Source organism: Oncorhynchus nerka, linkage group LG10, assembly GCF_034236695.1.
Source record: "Oncorhynchus nerka isolate Pitt River linkage group LG10, Oner_Uvic_2.0, whole genome shotgun sequence".
Taxonomy (NCBI): Eukaryota; Metazoa; Chordata; class Actinopteri; order Salmoniformes; family Salmonidae; genus Oncorhynchus; species Oncorhynchus nerka.
In genome coordinates this window covers 72,523,245-72,541,857 of record NC_088405.1, presented here as the reverse complement: position 1 = coordinate 72,541,857, position 18,613 = coordinate 72,523,245, and the positions used below count along the sequence as shown (strand labels likewise).

At 45.7% G+C, this 18,613-nt stretch overlaps 1 protein-coding gene across 2 annotated transcripts in view; it reads left to right on the top strand.

Moving 5' to 3' along the window:
* Positions 1-18,613, top strand: part of LOC115135976 (cell surface glycoprotein MUC18-like) — a 90,896-nt gene that overhangs the window by 64,751 nt on the left and 7,532 nt on the right. For both annotated transcript variants that reach the window (XM_065023723.1, XM_065023722.1), the window contains exons 2-10: positions 12,815-12,939; positions 13,213-13,447; positions 13,840-13,910; positions 14,008-14,095; positions 14,346-14,525; positions 15,238-15,365; positions 15,803-15,947; positions 18,192-18,307; positions 18,456-18,597. In XM_065023723.1, coding sequence (XP_064879795.1) covers positions 12,815-12,939; positions 13,213-13,447; positions 13,840-13,910; positions 14,008-14,095; positions 14,346-14,525; positions 15,238-15,365; positions 15,803-15,947; positions 18,192-18,307; positions 18,456-18,597 — 1,230 coding nt within the window. The remainder of the gene's footprint in view (positions 1-12,814; positions 12,940-13,212; positions 13,448-13,839; positions 13,911-14,007; positions 14,096-14,345; positions 14,526-15,237; positions 15,366-15,802; positions 15,948-18,191; positions 18,308-18,455; positions 18,598-18,613) is intronic.

Sequence of the window (18,613 nt, the reverse complement as noted above, 5' to 3'; positions counted from 1 at the left end):
TATCACATTTTCATTTAATTTCATTACAGTACAACGGTTTGATTTGTTTGATCGTAGCTAGCTACATAGCTAGCTACATAGCCGTCTTTGTATCTAAGATAATTGTGTAGTCTAGAGCGATTTTCTAGGTTAGCTAGCCAGCTATTGTCGTTCTTTTAACGCAACGTAACGTAATCAACACTGCTAGCTAGCCAGCTAGCCCCCGAATAGCAGCACTGTCGAAACTATCACACCCAACGGAACGACTTGATTAGTGTAGTGTCAACAACGCAGCCACTGCCAGCTAGCCTACAAAGTCAACAACGCAGCCACTGCCAGCTAGCCTACTTCAGCAGTACTGTATAATTTTAATCATTTTAGTCAATAAGATTCTTGCTACGTAAGCTTAACTTTCTGAACATTCGACACGTGTAGTCAGCTTGTCATTCCAATCTCCTTTGCATTAGCGTAACCTCTTCTGTAGCCTGTCAACTATGTGTCTGTCTATCCCTGTTCTCTCCTCTCTGCACAGACCATACAAACGCTCCACACCGCGTGGCCGCGGCCACCCTAATCTGGTGGTCCCAGCGCGCACGACCCACGTGGAGTTCCAGGTCTCCGGTAGCCTCTGGAACTGCCGATCTGCGGCCAACAAGGCAGAGTTCATCTCAGCCTATGCCTCCCTCCAGTCCCTCGACTTCTTGGCACTGACGGAAACATGGATCACCACAGATAACACTACTACTCCTACTGCTCTCTCTTCGTCCGCCCACGTGTTCTCGCACACCCCGAGAGCTTCTGGTCAGCGGGGTGGTGGCACCGGGATCCTCATCTCTCCCAAGTGGTCATTCTCTCTTTCTCCCCTTACCCATCTGTCTATCGCCTCCTTTGAATTCCATGCTGTCACAGTTACCAGCCCTTTCAAGCTTAACATCCTTATCATTTATCGCCCTCCAGGTTCCCTCGGAGAGTTCATCAATGAGCTTGATGCCTTGATAAGCTCCTTTCCTGAGGACGGCTCACCTCTCACAGTTCTGGGCGACTTTAACCTCCCCACGTCTACCTTTGACCCACTCCTCTCCTATTTTGACCTCACCCTCTCACCTTCCCCCCCTACTCACAAGGCAGGCAATACGCTCGACCTCATCTTTACTAGATGCTGTTCTTCCACTAACCTCATTGCAACTCCCCTCCAAGTCTCCGACCACTACCTTGTATCCTTCTCCCTCTCGCTCTCATCCAACACTTCCCACACTGCCCCTACTCGGATGGTATCGCGCCGTCCCAACCTTCGCTCTCTCTCCCCCGCTACTCTCTCCTCTTCCATCCTATCATCTCTTCCCTCTGCTCAAACCTTTTCCAACCTATCTCCTGATTCTGCCTCCTCAACCCTCCTCTCCTCCCTTTCTGCATCCTTTGACTCTCTATGTCCCCTATCCTCCAGGCCGGCTCGGTCCTCCCCTCCCGCTCCGTGGCTCGACGACTCATTGCGAGCTCACAGAACAGGGCTCCGGGCAGCCGAGGGGAAATGGAGAAAAACTCGCCTCCCTGCGGACCTGGCATGCTTTCACTCCCTCCTCTCTACATTTTCCTCTTCTGTCTCTGCTGCTAAAGCCACTTTCTACCACTCTAAATTCCAAGCATCTGCCTCTAACCCTAGGAAGCTCTTTGCCACCTTCTCCTCCCTCCTGAATCCTCCTCCCCCTCCCCCCTCCTCCCTCTCTGCAGATGACTTCGTCAACCATTTTGAAAAGAAGTCAAACGACACCGCTGGTTCTGCTCACACTGCCCTACCCTGTGCTCTGACCTCTTTCTCCCCTCTCTCTCCAGATGAAATCTCGCGTCTTGTGACGGCCGGCCGCCCAACAACCTGCCCGCTTGACCCTATCCCCTCCTCTCTTCTCCAGACCATTTCCGGAGACCTTCTCCCTTACCTCACCTCGCTCATCAACTCATCCCTGACCGCTGGCTACGTCCCTTCCGTCTTCAAGAGAGCGAGAGTTGCACCCCTTCTGAAAAAACCTACACTCGATCCCTCCGATGTCAACAACTACAGACCAGTATCCCTTCTTTCTTTTCTCTCCAAAACTCTTGAACGTGCCGTCCTTGGCCAGCTCTCCCGCTATCTCTCTCAGAATGACCTTCTTGATCCAAATCAGTCAGGTTTCAAGACTAGTCATTCAACTGAGACTGCTCTTCTCTGTATCACGGAGGCGCTCCGCACTGCTAAAGCTAACTCTCTCTCCTCTGCTCTCATCCTTCTAGACCTATCGGCTGCCTTCGATACTGTGAACCATCAGATCCTCCTCTCCACCCTCTCCGAGTTGGGCATCTCCGGCGTGGCCCACGCTTGGATTGCGTCCTACCTGACAGGTCGCTCCTACCAGGTGGCGTGGCGAGAATCTGTCTCCTCACCACGTGCTCTCACCACTGGTGTCCCCCAGGGCTCTGTTCTAGGCCCTCTCCTATTCTCGCTATACACCAAGTCACTTGGCTCTGTCATAACCTCACATGGTCTCTCCTATCATTGCTATGCAGACGACACACAATTAATCTTCTCCTTTCCCCCTTCTGACGACCAGGTGGCGAATCGCATCTCTGCATGTCTGGCAGACATATCAGTGTGGATGACGGATCATCACCTCAAGCTGAACCTCGGCAAGACGGAGCTGCTCTTCCTCCCGGGGAAGGACTGCCCGTTCCATGATCTCGCCATCACGGTTGACAACTCCATTGTGTCCTCCTCCCAGAGCGCTAAGAACCTTGGCGTGATCCTGGACAACACCCTGTCGTTCTCAAATAACATCAAGGCGGTGGCCCGTTCCTGTAGGTTCATGCTCTACAACATCCGCAGAGTACGACCCTGCCTCACACAGGAAGCGGCGCAGGTCCTAATCCAGGCACTTGTCATCTCCCGTCTGGATTACTGCAACTCGCTGTTGGCTGGGCTCCCTGCCTGTGCCATTAAACCCCTACAGCTCATCCAGAACGCCGCAGCCCGTCTGGTGTTCAACCTTCCCAAGTTCTCTCACGTCACCCCGCTCCTCCGCTCTCTCCACTGGCTTCCAGTTGAAGCTCGCATCCGCTACAAGACCATGGTGCTTGCCTACGGAGCTGTGAGGGGAACGGCACCTCAGTACCTCCAGGCTCTGATCAGGCCCTACACCCAAACAAGGGCACTGCGTTCATCCACCTCTGGCCTGCTCGCCTCCCTACCACTGAGGAAGTACAGTTCCCGCTCAGCCCAGTCAAAACTGTTCGCTGCTCTGGCCCCCCAATGGTGGAACAAACTCCCTCACGACGCCAGGACAGCGGAGTCAATCACCACCTTCCGGAGACACCTGAAACCCCACCTCTTTAAGGAATACCTAGGATAGGATAAAGTAATCCTTCCCACCCCCCCCCCCCCTTAAAAGATTTAGATGCACTATTGTAAAGTGGCAGTTCCACTGGATGTCATAAGGTGAACGCCCCAATTTGTAAGTCGCTCTGGATAAGAGCGTCTGCTAAATGACTTAAATGTAAATGTCTTGAAAAGTTTGTCTCGAGAATGGCGTTATAATTATATCCTCGACCAAATCGATATCTTCTCCTTCCGCCATTGTGGGTTGAAAAAACAGCTTAGTAGTAGGCAAATTAATTTGTTGATCAATTTCAGTTTCCTAGTTCTGAGACCTGCCCATATAGGACCTGCCTCTCAATATTGGTAATCCAATCAAAAGACGTGCACGCACTACGCCTGCTAGCTAGCTCCTGTATAACACTGGAGCCAGCCAGCAGGTGTACAATAGCCAACTCCAAAGCTGATTGGTTGACACAAAATTTTAATTTCCATTCACTTTAAGCTACAAGCGCCCGCACTGTTGATTCTGAAGGCCTCAGGGCAGATTTTAGACCCCTGGCAACACATGATGGCTGAATATGATTGGATAAAAGATCTAACATAAAGACCAGCCCTCCAAATCTCAACCTGGGGCTGGAAGCAGTGCAACCAAGAGGAACGCTATGAAATGAAGATCGTAACTCTTACTCTGGAGAATAATTTAATACATATTTGTGGGAAAATATATTTTTAAAAATTTAATATTTTGATGATGTTTAGGCCAGCAGAGAAGGCCTTGCTGGCCCTGACGGCCCACCACTGCCTAAATGTGTCAGCGCAAAAGTAATTAGCTATACAGCCTGATAATACCATTGATGGTGTAGACTTAAATTAGCACGCTGTTTATGCAACTGTATCTTCTAAATCAAAGAGAAATACGCAAAGCATGAATATGTTAGCTACATGAAGTAGCTAAGAGAAAAAAACTTCAATGTAGCCAAAGATTATAGGGTCTCCTAGGAAACACTTATCAACACTTTAGTTCCTACCCTTTCACAATAACTCTTCCCTGGCATTTTCATTTGTTGTCATGTCAAACAACACTGTATTCAAAGTGCCCGCTATTATATTCTAACTTTAGAATGAGAATAATCATTCTATTTCTATGATTCCAACAGTTCACCACTGTGTTTTGCTCTACATTGCAAGTCAAATCGCAAACATTTGTTTAAAACAAGGCCTAGATTGTTTGCCCATATAGTGCAGCCCTACGTGGCAATGTGGAAATGATCTCAGAGTGCAGGAAATGCAGAAATTGATGAAAATGCTGAACATTTGTTTGGGTTGAATTGAACGGTATAAAACGATCACTTAGAATGTATGTGTTGCCACCCAAGGGTCACGTACTACTCATAAAGCAAATTTCAAAAACATAAAATACCGTCATATTTTTTTAAAATACCGTCATATTTTTTTAAAATACTGTGATATGATATTTTGACCATATCTCCCAGCCCCACTTGGCTATATACACAGGGTACCAGTACCAAGTCGATGTGCAGGGGTACGAGGTAATTGAGGTAGATATGTACATATACACTGAGTGTACAAAACATTAAGGACACCTGCTCTTTCCATGACATAGACTGATCAGGTGAATCCAGGTGAAAGCTATGTTCCCTTATTGATGTCAATTGTTAAATCCACTTCAATCAGTGTAGTTGAAGGGGAGGAGACAGGTTAAAGAAAGAATTTTAAGCCTTGAGACAATTGAGACATGGATTGTGTATGTGTGGCATGCAGAGGGTGAATGGGGTGGCAGGTATCCTAGTGGTTAGAGCGTTAGACTAGTAACTGAAAGGTTTGCAAGATCGAATCCCCGAGCTGACAAGGTAAAAAGTCTGTCGTTCTGCCCCTGAACAAGGCAGTTAACCCACTGTTCCTAGGCCGCCATTGAAAATAAGAATGTTCTTAACTGACTTGCCTAGTTAAATAAAGTAAAAAATATAAAAAATGGGCAAGACAAAATATTTAAGTGCCTTTCAACGGGGTATGGTTCTAGGTGCACCGGTTTGAGTGTGTCAAGAACTGCAACGCTGCTGGATTTTTGACACTCAACAGTTTCCCGTGTGCATCAAGAATGGTCCACCACCCAAAGGACATCCAGTCAACTTGACACAACTGTGGGAAGCATTAGATTAACATGGGCCAGCATCCCTGCGGAACACTTTCGACACCTTGTAGAGTCCATGGCCCGACGAATTGAGGTTATTCTGATGGCAAAAGGGGGTACAACTTAATATTAGGAAGTAATTCCTAATGTTTTGTACACTCAGTGTAGGTAGGGATAAAGTGACTAGGCAACAGGATAGACAAACAGTAACAGCAGCGCATGTGATGAGGTAGTGCAAAATCCATAATCCACAAAACCAGGTTTATCTCATGTCCCATTTAAAGAATCCCTTTAAAATAAAAGATTAGAATTCAGACTAGCCAAGGCTCTCATTAGCTGACAGCCGGGAGTTTGAGAATGGGGGGGTTGGGTTGGGGGTACCCTTATTAACGTTGTAGTGCACGTGTGATCACTCTGCTATTCTCTTTGAGGGCATTAAGCCCTCGTTGCGGGGGGTTCAGAGGACTGCAGAAATGCTGCTGGTTGATCCTCGTCTCGGGTGTGGCTCTGCCTGGCTGACAGCATCTTGACGTCTGATCGATGTGATAAAAGAACGGGTAAATGCAGATGGGCCTTTGTTGTGTGACTTGTAGAAGTGGGCTGAGAGTTCTGTCAGGACAAGAGGGTTTAGTTGGTTGATGTAGCATCACACACAGGCAGACAGCAGTGTGTGTGTGTGTGTGTGTGTGTGCTGGGAATAGTAGTGGAGAAGTGTTGGAGTAGTGCTAGAGGGGTTGGAGTCAGATTATTGGCAAGGTTGTATTGAAAATCCTAGTTCTCTTTATATCTGGTCCAAATGATGGTTTTCAGTGTATTTCCTGCCAAAAATACATAGAATACTTATTCCAAAGTAAAGATAAAGCCACCTAAGGCCAGTGGGATTTATTCCCCACCTCCACCCTTTGCTATCTCCTTCTGGACCACCCTTTATTTTCTCCTCCTGGACCTCTCTGAGAGTAGCTATTATGTTGCTAACCACTGGCCTGAGGGCAGACACAGGGATCTCTTTTGTCAGGTTTCTGTGAGGCTGCTGTCAAGAGAGCTGACGTGAAGCAGGGATTCTATTTATAGGGTGGTAATAACATCACAAGCCAACGTCTGATATGTTGTATCTTTGCAATGGGACACCTGACCTTTCTGCTTTAATGTCAGTCAAGCTTGTCTGTCATTCCTTGTGATTTTAATTCAAGATAGAATCAGAATCACCTTAATCAGCTTTGGGTCGTCTACCTGGAAACGCATATGAATGTCACTCATTTCAGACCCTTTTTGGATCATATGACCTGTGGCTATATTTATGATCTCTGGGGAGACTATGCTTTGCAAAATGTTGAGAAAAGCCAAAAGGACCAAGAAGCTGGAGAAGAAAGTCCATTCAGAGTCAAGGTTTAAAGATGAATGATGTAAGCCTATCAAAGATGTCAACCAATTTACACTTAAACAACCTTAAAAATTGTACTCAAACATATTATGGACATCCATGACCTTTAATTATAAGCACCCGCTGATAGTTAACCAAGATGCATGTCTGACCTCAGAAACACTGGGGGTTTGATATTGATGAGGCCTGGAACCCATCGTTCACAGTGGAGCATGTTAGTTAGAAGTGTAAATAAAACATTATTTTGCTCCTTCAAGGAGGAGGGCTTCGCCACGGGCAAGAAGCAATGTCGAGGCTTAAGACGTTACTAACCCACCGGGAGTAATTACATCTGTTTAAAAAACATTAGGATCCGCAATATTTGTTGAAGGCAGGAACACATTTGAATATGCGTAACAAGTAGCAAAACACATTGGCACGCCATTGAGTTTTGGTATTCCACGGTTCAACCGTCATTGCATGGTATTCCACGGTTCAACCGTCATTGCATGGTATTCCACGGTTCAACCGTCATTGCATGGTATTCCACGGTTCAACCGTCATTGCATGGTATTCCACGGTTCAACCGTCATTGCATGGTATTCCACGGTTCAACCGTCATTGCATGGTATTCCACGGTTCAACCGCCATTGCATGGTATTCCACGGTTCAACCGCCATTGCATGGTATTCCACGGTTCAACCGTCATTGCAAGGTATTCCACGGTTCAACCGTCATTGTATGGTATTCCACTGTTGAACCATCATTGCATGGTATTCCACGGTTCAACCGTCATTGCATAAACCCTTTACTGACACCCAGGTTCGTGACAAGGGCTTATGTGCACGTCGAGGTTGATGTTTACATTTAAGTTGTGAAAAAGAGTCTGTTTGTGGTGTCCCTTGCATAAACACATGTGAAGTGTTCCAAAAACACATTTTCATGTGATCACATGATCTTATGTGACGTTAATGTGTTAAGCAACGTGATAACATGAAACTACACATGTGAAATGTTCCAAAAACAGATTTTCACATGATGTAATGTGAAAATGTGATTTTCTATGTAAAATCATGTGTTTTTTCTGTAAGGGGTGTGACTGAGAAGGATGTTTGGTGTGTGTCACAGAGAGTGTATGTTTGTGCTGTGTTGGAGTGTGTGTTCGCTTGGCTCTGGCATGGGGGCTGCAAATGTGCTTGCCTGCCTGTGCAAGGGGATTCTGTGTGTCAAGTTCATGTGCACACACGGCGGCCTGCCCGCTTTGAGGGATTTACATGTTTGATGTAGACCACCACTTCCAGTATTTTCTCTTGGAAAGAGTTGACGTTAACCCTCTCTTTGCTGCCATCTGAATGAATGCCCCTCCTGGGGAGATTTGTGCCAGAGTGTAGTTCACAAAGCCAGGGGAGCTCAGTAGGTCAAGGGGTCTTATTACTCCAGTCTAGGGATATGTGCTTTCACAATGTGTGTGTGCATCACACAGCACTCAGATTGCAGAGCAGAGCTCAGGCTCTCTTTGATCTCAGGTGGGTACTATGTGGACTCCCCCAGGTGTTTCAGAGGAACCAGGGGGTGCTGTTCATAGTTCTGAGAGGGTTAGCACTGCCTAACTGTCAGCCCAGGTTTACATACCAACCCCACCGACTGACCCCTTTGACTCCCTGAGATGGTTTAGAACTACCAGGGCTGCCATTTTCAAACCACACCACATAGAACACCTGGAGTTTGAAGAACGACAGAAGGAATCACCATTGCCTGGATAGGCTTTGGTGACTCTAAAGATGTGAGTGTTAGAACAATGTTTTGGAATTAAGTGGATCACACGTCAATAGGAATCAATAGAAAGCCTGAGCACAACAACTCCTCTTTGGAAGGTGTGTCCATGATCTATATGAGGAGTTGATGCAGGCAAGGCCTCTAAGCAGAAACAGGCTCAGGGAGTCAGGGCCAAGGAAAACCAACATGAGACCCCAGGCACATAAACGTTATAGGCCTACCCCCACATACATTCCTTTCCCCATGTTAGGAAGATTCCACATAATATGGCACTGTTTATCAGCCACAACATGCATATGGCACTGTTTATCAGCCACAACATGCATATGGCACTGTTTATCAGCCACAACATACATATGGCACTGTTTATCAGCCACAACATGCATGTGGCACTGTTTATCAGCCACAACATACATAGGGCACTGTTTATCAGCCACAACATACATATGGCACTGTTTATCAGCCACAACATACATAGGGCACTGTTTATCAGCCACAACATACATATGGCACTGTTTATCAGCCACAACATACATAGGGCACTGTTTATCAGCCACAACATGCATATGGCACTGTTTATCAGCCACAACATACATAGGGCACTGTTTATCAGCCACAACATACATATGGCACTGTTTATCAGCCACAACATACATAGGGCACTGTTTATCAGCCACAACATACATATGGCACTGTTTATCAGCCACAACATACATAGGGCACTGTTTATCAGCCACAACATGCATATGGCACTGTTTATCAGCCACAACATACATAGGGCACTGTTTATCAGCCACAACATGCATATGGCACTGTTTATCAGCCACAACATGCATATGGCACTGTTTATCAGCCACAACATACATATGGCACTGTTTATCAGCCACAACATGCATATGGCACTGTTTATCAGCCACAACATACATAGGGCACTGTTTATCAGCCACAACATACATAGGGCACTGTTTATCAGCCACAACATACATATGGCACTGTTTATCAGCCACAACATACATATGGCACTGTTTATCAGCCACAACATGCATATGGCACTGTTTATCAGCCACAACATACATAGGGCACTGTTTATCAGCCACAACATACATATGGCACCATTTCATGCCTGCCTAGACATGTTGGGATTATGCTATATCTCCCATTTAAATAACTTTAATTTCTCATGTTACAGATGATTATGTGTGTTGTTGTCAGTGGTTGGCAGAGGCAGGGTGGGTCTGTTGCCGTGGATAAAGAGGATGACAAGGAACAGCTGGAGCTTTAGTGGAGCTCAGCTGGGCCTTCAACCCAAGCTGATCTGCTTTGTCAGCGAGAGAGAGGCGGTGCACATAAGCTAATGTTGTGACTACTGTGATTAGCGTCTGATGCTATTGTCTGCATAATGACCGACTATATGCAAGACTCCCCTCAAACAATCCAGGCAGCACTTCCCATTGTCTCAGTGCTATAGTCTGCAAGGCCCCATCCGTTAACAATGCAGGTTGGACTCAATGGGCAACATTCTTTAAGAACGGGACAAACTGTAATTCTCCTCGATACACACACATGCACACAAACACCCCCTCCGCCTCTGTGACAGCCTAGCAGTTTTGGGCTTCATTACGGGCCCTGTCAACACGTCCAAATATCCTGTGGCTGTTTCCAGACTGGTGGAGTGTTCGTCAGCCAGCAGACTCTGTGTTAACAGGGTTAACACTCTGGCTGGGGAGCTGTGATGCCCCATGTCTATAGGTCAGGTATTCTGCTGGTGTGTCTGTAGATAAGGCAGCTCGTGTTGGCTTTGGAGTCAAATCTCCAGATGAGTAGATATTCTGTCCCCATGTTAACCGGATTAGTCCCAAGAGACACAATCTTTTACATCAACTTCACCTCCTCTCCTGTTCCATCATGAGCCACAGTGAGCCACCACCACAGTTCAGGAGATAAACAGCAAACAACCTTGGTGGTACGTTTTTTTTTCTCCCTTTTTATTTAACTAGGCAAGTCAGTTAAGAACAAATTCTTATTTTCAATGACGGCCTAGGAACAGTGGGTTAACTGCCTTGTTCAGGGGCAGAGCGACAGATTTGTACCTTGTCAGTTCAAGGATACGAACTTGCAACCTTTCGGTTACTAGTCCAACGCTCTAACCACTAGGCTACCCTGCTGCCGTACATAACAAACTCCCTCTAACCTCTGAGATGGAAAAATGCATTCTGAAGAGCACAATGGCGTGTGCATCTTAGGGTCACGGCTGGCTGAACACAGCCTTGAGCCTCACAGCTCATAGCAAAGGACAGAGAGAGAGAGAGACCAGAGGAGAGACAGAGAATGGACACAGTGCAAAGCCCCACCAAGCAGAGCCACAAAGAGCAGACTGGTTGCATTGCGCTGTGGATGGGATAAAGAAGGGGTAGTCAGGGAAAAGCAGGCTGACAATGCTGGTGGGAGAGCTCAATAGGATCACCGGTATGTGACTGTGAGTTTAATAAGGGGTGTGTGCGTGTGCACTTGCGCGCGTGTGTGTTTGTGTGATCTATAATGACAGATCTGAATATACAAAACAAGTTTGAAAATACTTCCAGAAAGTGCAAATCTTCAACATCCTGTGGCTTATGGGCCTGGACACAGACAGACATACTCAGACACGTACGCCCCCGCAACACACCCCCTGCCCACACACCATACAAACAATGAACGAGGCCGATTCCAATTCCATTCCCTCTTGCTCACCCAGGATCCCCCCTGGCCCCCCTAGTCTTTGACATTGGCATTCCTACTCTTAGACTACTCACTGTACCAACTTCACCCCCTAACCCCTGCCAATGTCTGCTCTTCATGGCACCCCACCAGCACCAGCCCCCATCTCCCACGTTACCAATTAACAGGAAGCCTCTCTCAAGTCTCTACACCTCTCTCCATGCTGAAGTGAAGATGAAGGCAAGAGAGGGTTGGGGTAGGGGAGGTAGGGTTGAGATGGAGAGAGGGAGAAAGAGAGGGGGTTGAGATGGAGAGAGAGAAGAATTAGAAGAAGAGGGGGTGTAGAGGGGCATGGGGGCCCCAGTGGACTAGGATCAGGCTAGATATATGTCTTTGAGCCAGAAAGAGGGGGGTGTAAGGGGTAGAGAGGGAGAGAACAGAGTAGGGGTCATATCTGACAAGTCAGTCTATTGGATTGCTGTTGCACCAAGGATATCTCTCCACCATGAATGGGAGGCTTCATTTGGGGCATGTCTCCGTCTGTCTGGCTCAGACAGGGTATCACTGTAGAGATCTGGGTGGAGGAGGCTACCTACTGGAGAACACAATAACAATGTGGTAAACAAAAACAACACGTATTTTAAGCCTGTCTCAGACAGTGTTTGTGTGGCTCAGCTCCAATGTCGTGGGAAGAAGCTTGAGAGCAACATTACCAGCAATTTTTTTAAGGGACCTTCAAACCAGATATGAGTGTGAAACATGACTATAACACAATTCAATTACTATTGCGTATTTCATTGTTACTTCAAATTACAAAACCCTGCAATAGCAACCCATATAACTTTTCTTTGGGTAGCTCTGTGACCCTACACAGCTTCCCAGATCTGGCAAGAATAGTGCTAGATTCCACATCCTATAAAAACAGTTGTCTTTATAACACTGTTATAGGTCAAACTCTGTCTTGTGTCTGGTGGTTTCCATGATGATTCTTATGGGACAGTTTTATGCTAGTTTGTTGGCTCTGTTGCAGGTTAACAGGGAACATTGCAGTGATTCTTCAATCTGTGTGTAAATCAAGCCTTTTCTATGTGCTGGCGGCTGACTCGCTTAAGTGCTGGACACTGCCCAGTGCTGCTGGAGGGACCAGGGTGGACCCTGCTTCACACATTCCACACATTGTAACATCTCTCCCCTCTGCTAGCCAGCCACATAGTCTAGTTCTCACACCGTTAGAGCGGTTAAAACACTGGTCCCACTGATCCATAGATGATCCATCAGTTTGCATTAGAGTAAACATTCTGGCTCCCACACTGCCTGTGTGTCATTATAGTATGGCACAAAAGTGGCAATAAATAATAGTATTTTGAAATCACTTTTTTGGAGATAAAACATTGAACTGAATGCTAAAACATGAATATTCAAAGCCTGCTTTTTGCCTGCCAGATATGTTGTTGTGGTCCTTGATGAGACAAGATACTGACTGGGTTGTTGTGTTTGCTCTTTGCAGCCTGGGCCAAGGTGGACATGACCATGGTGGAGAGTGTGGAGGTGTACCTGGGCGACTCAGCAGGCATCCCCTGCCAGTACGTCTTCAGTGAGCAGCCCAGAGCGTTCATGATCCAGTGGTTTGTGGTGAGTACTTCTGGACCATTATCTGCACCCCCCCTGACTCACCCACCCAGCCACCCACTCAGTCTATCTCTCTCTTTCTATGTATCTCACACACACACTAATTAGTTTCAATGTACGGTGCAAGGTGTTTTTGCCATTCAACCTAGTTCATCTTCTAAATTGAATGAAATGAACTCAACCTATGCCTGGTGGCCCTTTCGCTTGTACAAGTGTATAACAGAACAAATATCAGCACAGCCCAAATTATTATTATTTTTATCTCCTTCCCTACAGAGGAATCCCAGTAGCAGTAGCCGGGAGCGGATCTACTACGGTGACAATGCACAGCAGATAGTGGACGATGGTACAGACTTCACAGGCCGCATCACGGTGTCCAACATCGGGGACAAGGAGGGTGTGCTGCTGACCATCCAGGATGTCCAGCTGACTGACGAGAGGGAGTTCTTCTGCCAGGTCAACGGCATGGCTGCAGGCAACGGAGAAGGCAAGACCCACCTCAGGGTGTTCGGTAAGACATTGGAGCGTCAATCTCTTCCAAGCCTGGGGGGGGTCCAGATCTGTTTGTGCTTGATCCAATTCATCTCTCTACTGACCATTTGACATTTGAGTCATTTAGCAGAAGCTCTTATCCAGAGAGACTTACAGTAGTGAGTGCATACATTTTCATACTTCTTTCTCCTACTTGTCCCCTTTGGGAATTTAACCCTCAACCCTGGCGTTGAAAGCCACACAGGAGCCCCAACTCATCTCTGTGTGTTAATTTCTTGTTATCCCAATGATAGAGGATTTGGTTACAGCACACACAGTATGAGTACATGCTCTGCCCATTACCATGTGTTTCAGTGGTTATTGATAGAATGCTTGTTTGCATTGATAATACCATTTTATATTATATTCCAGATCCTCCAATGGCCCCAGTAATTGAAGGTGTCCATGCTGGAATCTCTGTGACCAACGAGCTGCCATCAAGGGTAGGCATTAGGCAGTCCACTTGAGTACATCTCAATTTAGCTCTCAGTCCATGAAAGCACCATTGAACAAGCAATCTTATTCTCTGTGTGTGTACAGATTGCATCGTGTGAGGCAAGGAATGGCTTCCCCAGACCCAACATCACCTGGTACCGTGGCATCAGCCCACTGACCCCCACGCATGGCCGTGAGTAGCAGGAATACCAATACAAATGAACCGATCATAGAGCAGTTTTAACATCTTCACTGCCACTCTCACTAATGGACTACTGGAGAAAAACTAGTCAAGCAATTATCTTGTTTTGACTCCATGTGGTGATACTCACAACTGTCACTGAAATACTACATGTTGTCGTTACATGAAGAATTGTTTCCGGATATCATCTATCTACCAGCCTGTAATGGTAGCTAAATCAGTGTTTTCTCACCCCTCCCAGAGATCAACGTGGTAATTCTGGTGACCCGTGAGTCCAGTGGCTTCTACACGGTCCAGAGTGAGCTGCAATATAAAGTTGCCAAAGAGGACAAGGATGTCCTGTTCTCCTGTGAGGTCAGCTACTACGTCCCAGGAGCTGTGAGGACGGCTGAGTCCAAGGGCATCAACATCACTGTGCACTGTAAGGACCCAACTAACTCCATATCTTATACCCCAGACATGCTATTTCTAACCACACAACTTATGCTGACTCAGCATGCTTTCGGGCAGCAGGTAACCAAGTGGTTAGAGCGTTGGGCCAGTAACCGAAAGGTTGCTCGATTAAATCCCCGAGCTGACAAGGTAAAACATCTGTTGTTCTGCCCCTGAACAAGGCACTGTTCCTAGGCCATCATTGTAAATAAGAATTTGTTCTTAACTGACTTGCCTAGTTAAATAAAGGTTAAATAAAAAATAATCAATTGACTGTAATGCTAGCTAGAGCTAATACTACTTCAGTGTGTTAATGGTGCTCTCCAATTGTTTTTATGACTGTCCCTACCATGAAACTAGTAGGATGGTCACTGATGTTTCTCTCTACAACACCCAAGTTAAAGCCTATGAAATGATATCAGCCTACCTCAAACAAGTCAACAGCTTCTGGGCTGTCGAAGTAGTAGGCCAACTAATGTAACCCAAACCCACCCATCTTTGGCGCTCTTCAATTTTAGCCCACAATATTTTCTCAATATATCTAGTGTTGTTTGAACCAATTTTGCATACCATGACAGCAATGACAAAACACACACTCTGCTGTTGTCAATGCTGAGTAAATGACTGGCTTGTAAAGCTGATTAGCCTAGTGACTACCAGGCATTGCATAGCCACGTTGATTTATGGGTTTTGTCCCACAGACCCCACAACCGTTGTCGAGCTGTGGAAGGAATCCCCCCAGGGCCTGGTCAAAGAGGGGGACACTGTGGAGATCCGTTGCCAAGGTGATGGCAACCCCCCACCGCCCTTCACATTCAACCGACAACAAGTAAGAAGGGCCCTCCTTTCTGTGAATGTTTTTTTATATGCAGACTCAGGCCTTGGAGTAGAAGTGTAGGCCTTGTGAACAGGAGCTAATCATGTCTGACCCTGTGGCTCTGGGATAAATCTTTAGACCCTTTCAAGGTCTGTGACTGACTGGAGATCAACATTTCTCATTCCTGTGTGTTCATTTGACCACAACAACACATTTGGGGGGTTCCCCTGTTGGGTCTCAAGACTGGGATGTGGATAGAGGCATGGCTTGGTCATTTAGAGGGTCACAGGAACATGTTAAAGGGTTTATGTAGATCACAGTAACCAGACTAATTCAGCTGTTGTTTGGGTGTGACTTAAAGGGATAGTTCATCCCAAAATCAAAGATTGATTAGCCTAAATGTAGATCCTGTAATATGACAGTGTAAACCTGATGTCGTCCCCTCTCAGGAGCAGGAGACAGCGTTGGAGGCCAGCGATGACACATTGGTGCTGAGGGAGGTGACGCGTGGGGACAGTGGGGTCTACCAGTGCCGCTCACTGGATCTGGACACTTACGAGGAGGTCATGGGAGACGTGCAGCTCATTGTCCACTGTGAGTTAGCTAACACACGCACACACTGAAACATGTGCATGCACACACATGTATTTATGCTCTTTTGGTTTGGACTGGAAGGGGTTGAATTTCTCTGAGATTGATACTACAAGTATTAATGTCCGTCAGCTGCTTGACTGAGTTTCACACCATCGATAATTTGATTACCAAGATAGACAGCTCTGCTGTTGTCTTCCACTCACTCACTGTTACTCCATCACTTAACTACTCATTATCCTTTTATTGCAGTGGGCTAAATCAGGGTGACACAGAGTGTTTCTTGGTAGTCTTAAACAAATCTACTTTGAAACAAAAGTATACACCTTAGGGGCTTACAAAAAAGAAGACAACTGTACCATGTCAGCTATAGAGCTGAAATGTATTTAATTTAGAGTGTGCATCCCAATATTACACTTTATATACAGTACCAGTCAAAAGTTTAGACAAACCTACTCATTCAAACGGTTTTCTTTCTTTTTAGTATTTTCTGCATTGTAGAATAGTGAAGACATCAAAAATATGAAATAACACATGGAATCATGTAGTAACCAAAAAAAGTGTTAAACAAATCAAAATATATTATACATTTGATATTCTTTAAAGTAGCCACCCTTTACCTTGATGACAGCTTTGCACACTCTTGGCATTCTCTCAGCCAGCTTCATGAGGTAGTCACCTGGAATGCATTTCAATGAACAGGTGTGCCTTGTTAAAAGTTAATTTGTGGAATTTCTTTCCTCCTTAATGCATTTGAGCCAATCAGTTGTGTTGTGACAAGGTAAGGGTGGTATACAGAAGATAGCCCTATTTGGTAAAATACCAAGTCCATATTATGGCAAGAACAGAGCAAAGAGAAACAACAGTCCATCATTACTTTAAGACATGAAAGTCAGTCAATATGGAAAATTTCAAGAACTTTGAAAGTTTCTTCAAGCGCAGAAGTAAAAATTCATCAAGCGCTGGCTCTCATGAGGACCGCCACAGGAAAGGAAGACCCAGAGTTACCTCTGCTGCAGAGGAATAGTTCATTAAAGTTACCAGCCTCAGAAATTGCAGCCCAAATAAATGCTTCCCAGAGTTCAAGTAACAGACACATCAGGCCTTCATGGTCCAATTGCTGCAAAGAAACCACTAATAAAGGACACCAATAAGAAGAAGAGACTTGCTTGGGCCAAGAAAGACGAGCAATGGACATTAGACTGGTGGAAATCTGTCCTTTGGTCTGATGAGTCCAAATTTTAGATTTTTGGTTCTAAGTGAACGGATGATCTCCGCATGTGTGGTTCCCACCGTGAAGCATGGAGGAGGAGGTGTGATGGTGTGGGGGTGTTTTGCTGGTGACACTGTCAATGATTTATATAGAATTCAAGGTACACTTAACCAGCATGGCTACCACCGCATTCTTCAGCGACACGCCATCCCATCTGGTTTGGGCTTAGTGGGACTATCATTTGTTTTTCAACAGGACAATGACCCAACACACCTCCAGCCTGTGTAAGGGGTATTTTACCAAGAAGGAGAGTGATGGAGTGCTGCATCAGATGACGTGGCCTCCACAATCACCCGACCTCAACCCAGTTGAGATGGTTTGGATGAGTTGTACAACAAAGTGAAGGAAAAGCAGCCAACAAGTGCTCAGCATATGTGGGAACTCCTTCAAGACTGTTGGAAAAGCATTCCAGGTGAAGCTGGTTGAGAGAATGCCAAGCGTGCTCAAAGCTGTCATCAAGTCGAAGGGTGGCTACTTTAAAGAATATAAATTATACTTTGATTTGTTTAACACTTTTTTGGATTACTTCATGATTCCATGTGTAATTTCATAGTTTTAATGTCTTCACTATTATTCTACAATGTATAAAATAGTTTAAAAAAATATTTTTAAAACTCTTGAATGAGTGGGTGTGTCCAAACTTTTGACTGGCACTGTACATCACTGAAATATAACAAAACTGTTGGACATAGAAACACCGGATTTTCAGCGTAAAAAAAAACAAATGTTTATTAATTATGAAATTATGAAAAATATGAATAACATTCCACTCATGAGTCCACTAGGTAATTTGATTGCAGGAAAGGGCTATGATCATTTAATTGATGTCAACATTTTCACAGTCGATACATTTTATGATTTGCAGTGGTGTAACTCAAATCAAGAAAACATTTGATTGGAATAAGGTTGCATGGACCACACACCAGCATGTCACTTAGCCATGTTTCTTTTTCACATCATGTTTCTCTCTCCAGATCTGGACCCAGCCCTGGTGGTGCCCAAAGACTCAGAGATCATGTTCAAAGGAGAGAGTCTGACTGCTACCTGCAACGCTCTGTCTTCTCTGGAAACCTTCACTGTCTGGTTCAAGGTACAATGCACCCTGTAATAAGCACCAACTTAGTGCTTTAAATGCAACACAATTATAAGACTGACATAAACATGTCGCTTGCCAAATGTAGCTAATCATGTGTTGTTATTCAGTTGTGGACTTAGTCTATTTTTTTTCCTGTGTGAAGAATGGGCAGAAGGTTGGCACAGGCCACATGCTGTTTCTGCAGGATGCCACCTATGACACAGCAGGAGAGTACGTGTGTGAGGTGACTGTTCCTTCTCTGCCTGGACTGCACACCTCTGGTTCTGTCCACATCATCGTCCAGGGTTAGTCACCAAACCA